This window comes from Rasamsonia byssochlamydoides (genome assembly GCF_041956645.1).
Source record: "Rasamsonia byssochlamydoides strain NRRL 3658 unplaced genomic scaffold VTN77scaffold_29, whole genome shotgun sequence".
NCBI lineage: Eukaryota > Fungi > Ascomycota > Eurotiomycetes > Eurotiales > Trichocomaceae > Rasamsonia > Rasamsonia byssochlamydoides.
This window is the reverse complement of record NW_027192412.1, coordinates 256870-265699: the sequence shown is the minus strand read 5'-3', so window position 1 is coordinate 265699 and position 8830 is coordinate 256870. Positions and strand designations below refer to the sequence as shown.

The 8830-nt window shown below is 49.5% G+C and overlaps 2 protein-coding genes across 2 annotated transcripts; one reads left to right on the top strand and one right to left on the bottom strand.

Annotated features, from left to right (window-relative positions):
* Positions 1 to 4689: 4689 nt before the first annotated feature.
* On the bottom strand, positions 4690 to 7167 carry VTN77DRAFT_4057 (uncharacterized protein; the record flags this gene model as incomplete). Its single annotated transcript, XM_069420074.1, has 5 exons — positions 4690 to 4959; positions 5033 to 6624; positions 6676 to 7004; positions 7062 to 7101; positions 7158 to 7167. The coding sequence occupies 5 exons, from the start codon at positions 7165 to 7167 to the stop codon at positions 4690 to 4692; spliced, it is 2241 nt and encodes a 746-aa protein (XP_069277961.1).
* A 310-nt stretch (positions 7168 to 7477) lies between these two features.
* On the top strand, positions 7478 to 8480 carry VTN77DRAFT_4056 (uncharacterized protein; the record flags this gene model as incomplete). Its single annotated transcript, XM_069420073.1, has 2 exons — positions 7478 to 7963; positions 8019 to 8480. The coding sequence occupies 2 exons, from the start codon at positions 7478 to 7480 to the stop codon at positions 8478 to 8480; spliced, it is 948 nt and encodes a 315-aa protein (XP_069277960.1).
* Between the last annotated feature and the right edge of the window lie 350 nt (positions 8481 to 8830).

Genomic DNA, 8830 nt, shown 5'->3' with positions numbered 1-8830 from the left:
TTACAGCTCTAAGTCACTATTACTACGTTCAAAATTAATATAACGGTTTCCCTTAGGTTTCTTGCTAAGACTTGGTTGATCAATGTCTATTATATCAAACCTAAGATAGGCATCTTATTTAAGTGCATTAGCAAATACTGCTACTGAGGGAAAAATTTTATTTCCTAGATCTCTTGCTCTTTTGTCTCTTCTTTATTAAAAGATGTCCTTAGATATCTAATAAACCCCGAGGGCACTGTAAACCTACTATACTATTAGATATATTATCCTGGTTATCACTTAATATCTTGGTAATAAGCCCTTCTAAACCCTTGTTATCTAATTGCATATTTTGACTTCAGTTAGCTTCCCATGGAGTACCTAAGGGACAACCTGAAATATTGTCTTGCTCAAAAGCCTTGCGCTAGGCACAGTTAATAGTTCTCACAAAATCCAACAAGCCTCCGGCAATTCATCTTGAACAGCACTTTGACAACCCCATCGCTGCATTCCTACACCTCCGGTTGTGATTTCTGCTGGAGCCTGTGTCTGGCTTGCTGTAGTCCATCTTCGGGGATATTGGATGTCTTTGCAAGAGTTGCGGCAGTAGGGACTGGACAGCCATGTTCATCAGCCTTCGTTTCATATTCTGCATTGTGTGACTGTCCCAGAAGATTTCAGGGGGATACCTGTGTGAGTCAGCAATCAGACGTGAAAATGGCAAACATCGGCACTCGATGTGTGCCTGGCAGTTATACCAACAACGCAAAGATCGACACAAACTGTGTAAGCCGCAAGCACCATCTCGCCGGCCAGTGTACAGAAATAGATTACAGATTCGACCACAGTGCCCTCGAACCACAGGCCCTCACTGTCCTGCAATATATCCTGAAAGGAACCCCCTGTGCGCGGGGGTCGAGGTGCCGATCCGCGGAATGCTACTCTGTAGACCTTGCCATGGAGCCTGGGCAGTTCATGGTTGGCATCGAATTGGATCGCCACTTGTGCCCAACAAGATCCAATGCGTCGCGAACCGCCGACCGGATGTCGATGAGGTCACGAAGGAAGCTAGCAGCAGGCATGGGAAATGAGTTCAAAGCCGGAATTCTTTTTTTGAGGCACTGACACCAGAGGTCAACAGGTTGGCAGTCTAATATGCCACTCGATAGCGCGTCCCTTTAAGGCAGAAGTAGGACATCCAAGACTGAGCCAGGTTCTTCCTGCGCAGCCACGACACGATCAAACATCATGATCTGCTCATGGTCCCGCGTGTGATCGTGAATAACCTGTTGCTATTGCTGTTGGGCTGGAATATATTCCTGGAGCATGGATGGCTGATACTCATGGGAAACCACTGGCGGTTGACATGGTTGTGGAATGGGAGGACTGAAATGGATGTTGAGAAAATGAGTGAGCAGGTGGCATCTGGCACGGGCAATGAAAGGGGGTGATATATGGGGATGGCAGACGGCGTTGCTCTTCTTCCACTGCTGGATTTGTAGCCGTATCGGAGTGTTGATAGGGAGTCGGAGCATGGTCGCCTGTCCTCGGCATCATAACTTCTCAAAACAGTAATTTGCTGGATTTTCCCATTTCTTACAACACACTCCCTGCTTTTAATAAAAGACAGGAAGGTAAAAAAGATGATGTGAGTGGGACTCGAATAACAAATCACATGGAGTGGACTTTGTTTTCCTCTTTCGGATTTCGCGTTGACGCGTGTTGAAGGGCTTGCTTGTAAACAACAACCTAAACACGGTGGTGGTTTTTTTTTTGGACAGCCAGATTCATCCAACTTACAACCTACAACCCACCAAAATTGTTCCTCACCCTCATTTTCCGTTCCAAAACCTCTTTTTTTTTATATACGTACCAGCCCAAGGGGCTAGACTTTGACACACTCTATTCTTTATCTGTTACCTAGGTACATGTAACGTACCGTCTAATTCTTGAAAGACTTGAACACACTGTTGCCTCTGCAGAGACATCTCGATATGCTGTCCTTTTGATTATATTTGCTCATTTCATGACTCTGGCTATGCTGCCCCTGGAAAGAAGGTCACCAACAATTGGGTCATCTGTCACGATACAAAGAGATGCTGTCTACCAACACTCATGGCCAGCAGGCCTTGCTTATTTCTTTTTGTGGCCGGCATAAAGATCAGGCAAGTTCCGCTCGCTCAATATAGGAATGGAATAATCACGCTGATACTATAAGGCTTTGACTGTAACTCTCCAGCTCGCCCTCCTACGGCCCATCGACTATCCTTTTCTTCGATAAACGGAAATCAGAGCGTGAGGGTAATGATCATGTGGGATGGCTCATTGTCCGGAGAGGACGCCAACCGTGCTGCATATGTAATAATACTGATCCGTAAGTACTAGCTTTGGTTTACAAACTTCTCTGTCTTCCTTTGAGATACTGTGGAAGGGTGCGCTCGCGGCCGAGAAGTCCATCGTGGTGGTGGTGGTGGTCAAAATGGCTTCTCAATGCTATCAACTGCTTTACTTGATCAGAGCAATGCTAATGATGATACACAGGATCTGAGATGCTTCTATTGCCAGCGGCGTGGACACAAAGAAGCCTGTTCAGAAAGGCTGTTTCCGGTACTCCGTGTCCGTTCATGGACCGTACCGAGACAGGCTCACAGGCTTGGCTGGTCAGGCTTGGTTGTCGTGGATTACTTGGCCTGCCGCCAACTAAGTGGTCAACTCCGCATGGGGGATCCGTCCAACCTTTCTGTTATTATTGTTTCTATGAAGAAAGGCAATCATGATATGGTTCAACTTGTTGCAAAAAGTTTGTACACAGGAGACATACAGCTGGTGCGACCAGAGCCCAGTTGGAAGCTACAGCGATGTCATTGATGCAATGTCGTTTCCAAAGCGAGGAGTGGTGCTTTGTGACACATATCAGAGTGGTTTTATCGAGGATCGACTATCAAAGATCGGTGGTGAGTTGTCTCTTGGCGTCAGACTTCATTGTCGCGGATCAACTTGATACACGGTATGGAATGGATGGCTACATCTTGACAAACAGGAATTGATAGCCATGAGAAAAACCGCAATCGCCAGGGAAATCTAGAGCAAGAGTTCGGGGATTTCGGGATTTTCCCTGGGCCTTTTCTGAGATTCAGACAAATGAAGGAACTTGGGCTTTCTGTCTATTATTGACAAGACAAGAGGTTGTTCGCAGGGCAAATCCGAGCGGATGGTTTAAATGTATTGCCCCCAAAGAAAGGAAAAGCCGAGGGCAAAAGCTGATAGTGTGGAATCGTGTCAGACCGCGTTGATCCAAAAAGTGGCCAAGAATAAATCCATTCGACGAGGCGGAAGGACAGCCTTCCTCCGGGTTTCCCTCGACAAAACGGACAAGGAAAATCCTGACGTGAAAATCGAAACCGTTGATTCGACTGGAGCCTTTAATATCAGAGACGCGTTTATCGTTCTTGCTGAGGGTGTCGCTAGAAAGAACTTTAAGGCTATGGCAAGGGGGGCATATAAGGAATTTGCCATGGAAGTTACAGAAAAATTTGCAACTGAGAGAAGATGGGTATAACGACCCTCGCTGGCTCGTGATCGTGGTGGCCGTATTATACGCCACCTCTATCAATGGACAAATAATATGTCTACCTGCCTCGGCCAGAAATCATACATAACATCAACATTTATTACATAACATCAACATTTATTACAACAACAATAGATTGACCAAGATTCTCCACCATCCAGACAAACCTATGTATCCCATGCGTTCTCTATGGCTTCCTACAACCAACATAACAGCACCACCGGTATTTTTCATGACAAAGGGTTTAACTGAAAGAGAAGAAAGATCGATCTTGAATGAACTTGAGAAAATAACTGCCTTTGAAGAGCTCCTACAGATAGAAGATAAGGTCTTCTATTATGTACTATGGACAGGTGAACAGGATGGCACCATCGAGGACATCTGGAGCATGTTCTGGGAATACTTCATCAAGGAGAATCACACTTATGATGGCCCAATTTTCTTCATCAATAGGGAGTCCGCCTAGGATCTCAATGTTGTCTGTGTGGTGGACCAAGATTAGATCCCGAGCAATCGCAGGCGCAGATCTTTGAAAGAAAAATTGCATATGCCGAAATTCCAACGAATAAGATGACCAGCTCGAAATGCACTTAATTAATACACACTACATCCTGAAACTTGAATCAAGGGACCTCCCTCATCGACTTCTTAGAGGATGATCAGGAGGAAGAGAGGCGATTCTTGAGGCCAGGATTCCCACGCTTTTATCTCCGTCGCATTCCTGCTAGGTATGTATGTATGTACAGTACATTAAACAGGCATATAGGTAAATAAGCAACAAAAACTTCACGCCTGATCGATTCTATTTCCCGGGTCCATGCATGATGACCTTACGCCGATATAATAGAAGGTATAGTATAGTATAGCCAGAATATAAAAACAGAGCTACATACATAATAGCTATCCAGTAGTACAGTCCCCCATACCCAAATCCAACTCAAGCCAATTCAATAAAGAGACAAGACGGACGAACATCAACCTCATCCTCAACTTCAATCCTGTGAGGAGGGGTGAGTGAGCACTGAACTGTGGATATACAGTAGTATTGTGTCGGAAGGGAGAAAAAAAAAGCTCCGGTCAGCGGGAACAATAACAAGTGTCAATGGCAGCAGGTGCCTGCTGTTTGATAGACTGCCTGATTAGTTATTTTCCAGCCTCTTGGCCGCCATCTCCAACTGCGCATTGAATGCTTTGACTTGATTCAGCAGTCCGCCCTGAGCCCCCGGAGCGACGGAGCTGACATTCTCCGCTACGGTACGGAGTAAGAACTCGAGACCAGCCATTCTGGAGGCAGAGCGGGATGATGTGGCGTCTTCACCGCTCTCGTTTATGTCTTCGACGTTGCGGACTCGATTGCGGTCGAGGGCTAGCTCGATGCTGTGGAGGGAGTTGTTGATTGTGTTGCGGGACTATATCATGATATTAGTTGATATACACACATATGTCGAGGGGTCAACAATGTCAAGGGTCAACTGGTCATACCATTTTGGCGCTCTCCTCTTCACTATGCTTCCTTCTCACCTCGTCCATCCGCAGCGCAATGTCCTGCCTCTGTTGCCGGACCTGGAGCAGTCGGTTCCGTAATTCCGCCATCTCCCTCTTCGCCTTCCTCAGCTGCACACCCAAGACAAAGTTGCTGTCAAGCATCTCGCTCAGCTCGAAGAGCCGCCCCTCGAGCTCTGCGCCGTACGCCTCGACGGCTTTTCGCTTGCGGGTCCATTCCGACCGTCGAGCCGGATTTGACTCATTCGCGATCCCGTTCTTCAGCGTGGCCAGCGTCTTCTCCAGTGTCTCGCGACAGATCTGGCTGAGCACGTCGGCGGGGTTGACTCCCCCGCGATTGGGGAATTTCCTCCGCGTAGACAACTCATCGGCGGATTCTTCCTCGTCGGAGGAGGCCGCAGAGTCATCAGCAAGTGAGTCCAGCGCTGCGACATTGGCGAGACGGTGAACCGTAACTGGAACGGTTTCTCCACGTTTACTCTCTCCATCCGCTTCAGCTTCCTCTCCTTGCTGTCCGGATGATTGTCTGCGCTGTTTTGACTTGGACCCTGATGGCCTGCCGCGGCGACGCTTCTGCAGCAGTGCCGGTTCAGAAGCTGCTTGATGCTGTTGTTCAGAAGCTAGTTCTGGCTCTTGCTCTTGCCCAGGCTCTGGTTCTTGTTCTGGTTCTTGCTCCGGCTGTGGCTCTGGCTCTGGCTCTGGCTCCTCTGAGACGCTCTCGACTGAACGACGAGCTCTGGTGACACGGTCTGTATTTTGCATCTGCTTTTGCTTTTGTTTTCGTTTTTTTGGAGGTCGTTCTTGAGCCGAGACAGGCTCTCCTTGTTGGTCCGCTTCCTGTCGGTCAGGGTCTTCAGGGGCAGCTGATGCTGGAGCTGCGGATTCTTCCTGCACAACAGGCTCGGGGAGAGCAGCATTTTCGTCCCCTCTTTGACTAATCTGTTCTTGACCTGCTTTCCTCCGACCAGGTCTTCGTTTCGTTGCCTGTTTCTCAACTTCCCCGTTCTGTTGACTGGTTTCTGTTGCAGTGTCGTCTCCCTGTCTCCTCCCTCTACGCGTCTCCCGTCTCTGGGGAGAATTTCCATTCTCCCTTGCCTCTTCTGCAGGCGCATCCTTAGAATCTTCTAGCTCAGTTATCTTTTCGGTCACTTCCTTCCCATTCTCTTGCTCGTGAGCTCTCTCAACCGACTGCCGGTCTGGCGGTTGTTGGACCGTAGGTTTCCGTTTTCCTCGCTTGTTCTTTTGACCTCCATCCGGTGTAGGTTCTCCATTCTCCACCTGGGTCTGTCCGTCATCTTCTGCTGTAGGGTGCGTCTCGATATCATCCGCTATCGTAGTCTGCTCGACGCGACCTGTGTCCTGCTGCTCGGGAGCAGGTATCTGATCGGAGGTATCTTGAGACTGACTTCCATTGATATGCGGGGTCTCCACAGTAATCGACACTGCTTCACCGTCAGGCTGTACCCCGTTACCGTTTGTAATGGCATCTTGAGTCGGAGACGCTGAATGCTCGGCCTGTGCATTCTCCAGCAGAGGAACGGGTGCATCCTCAGGAACTGTTATCACTGCACCTAGATAGGTTGATCAGTACAACATAAAAAAAAACTAATGTAATAACCCACCGATTTTCCTTCTCTTCGCGCTCCTCCCTTGCTCCGGTGGCTCGTCTAGCGGAATGTCAAAGGTCGAAGGTCTCTCAGGAAGCCTATTCCGCGAGCTGCCAGGAGTCCGAATGGTTCCCTTACGACCTTGCGATCCTGCCGATGTCTTATTTGGTGATGACTGGGAAGCAGGCACTTGTATTTCCGGGGTTTTGGGTCTCTCAGCAGGTCCAAGGCCAACGGGGGGAGCTGGCGCAGGCTGAGGGCTTTGACGCGACGACTGCTGTGGTGCGGCGGCCACCGGCGAGCCGAAAGAGAATCCGAAATCGACATCCTTGATTTTGCGCGTGCTATAGCAGACTGGCTGTCAGCTCTTACTCATGCCCGCCGCGGGGGAATCAGCATACCCTGCACCGCGCTGGCGCATCTGCAGGCGCTCCTGTCGACCTGCAAACACCATGGTCAGCTGTGGAAATACAAGCAATCACACTGAAACAGCATACTGGAGGCCATGGTATGGGGTGCGGCTCCCAATAGGAGCTCGACGCGCGACACAGACGCGACTTGTCGCAGCGTTGGTATATACAACTACCGTTTAGTTAACGCGGGCGGAGCATTTGGGCTGAGAGCAGCTGCGGCTGCAGGCCCGAAGCGGTTTGGCGCCGCTGGAAAACTGGCTTCCTCTCCGCATCGCGACGCTTTTATCGTCATCGATGTGGTGAGCCCCCCGCCGATTGACGCTTGTAGCCAGATTTTCTCTACGTTAGCTTCATATCTGGTTTGGACCATCGTATTGTCTTCATTGCTTGTTCTGTGATCCCCAATGGGCTGGTTTTGGGGAAAGTCCAGCCAGGATGATCCCACCAAGAAGCTCGATCCAGAGCTACGGCAATTCCTAGAGCAAGGGACTACGAAATATTCTCCTACGACAGAAGTCAAAAAAGAGACTCCAACCGACTCAGCGAAACCCTCCCCGTCGGTCCCTGCTTCGGATACCGCTGACTCCTCCAAACCGACCGTCCCATCCGCCTCGCTCTTTCCGGACGGCCGATATGCTCACCTCTGGAAGACCTACAAGCCTTTAGCGGAGATTGAGGGCTCGGAAGTGCGATCAGCGGAGAGAGTGGTCGAGAAGTTTAAGCAACGCAAGGATACGGTGCACAAAGCAGCGATGGAGAACTGCGCCCTCGAACACGAGGCCTTGAGCTTGTGCTTTCAGAAAGGTGACTGGTGGAGTATGGTGAAAGCGCGAGCGACGATGTGTGCCGAGGAGAATAGGAAGTTCTCTCGGTGCTATACCACCCAAGCTGTGGGTTCTTTCCTTTATCATATGCTCAATGGGTGAAGATACTGACAATTGGCAGAAATTTCTCCAGGCGCTCGGTTACGCTGCCTCATTCGACTGGGATGAAGAGAGGGAGGAACGGATCCAGATGCACGCAGACAAACTGTACCATCAGATGCTGGATTTTGAGCGGCGAGTTGAGGAGGCGCGTGCCGCCGGAGTCGAGCCACCACCGATCACTTCTCTCTTCAACCCGGATGCCAAACCCATTCCCCAGAATGAGTCCACTCGACCGGGAGAGATTGTGATACCAGGTGGTGAGGAGCTACCTCCTGGTGCCACTCCCTCCAAACCGCTGGAAGAGCTCACTCCACACGAGCGCGAGCTCGAGATCCGATCCATCAAGGCCGAGATGGAGCAGAAGAAGAGGTATGCGGAGGAGGCTTCTCCATATTTGAAAAAGCAAGAGGAGGCACGATTGAAGAGACAGGAGAAGGCGATCAGTTGGTTTGGAGAGACTATCGGAAAATGGATCACGTAGACAGCGGCTGGGAGGGGTTATCGTTCAATGTACATTTATTATTTCTTGATATTCATGCTCATATGGGCTATAGGCACTAGCCTATTGGCGATGTGGCTCCACAGCGAGGCGTTCGGATGGGTTTTAGGGAAGGGAATCTTTCACTGTATACATTAGGTAGTTAACGAGTCCATGAGTCTCTGCTCTTGATTTGAATAGACAATCCAGAAAATGACCTAGCGGTGGCGCTAGTTTGTATAGGAATTATTCCATGTAATATCGCAGGACCATGACAGCGAGCAATCTACAGAGTACTCTGTACTCTTTGCCTCTTCAGTTAACTCCATGTGTCAGGAGAGTTGCTCGTGTCT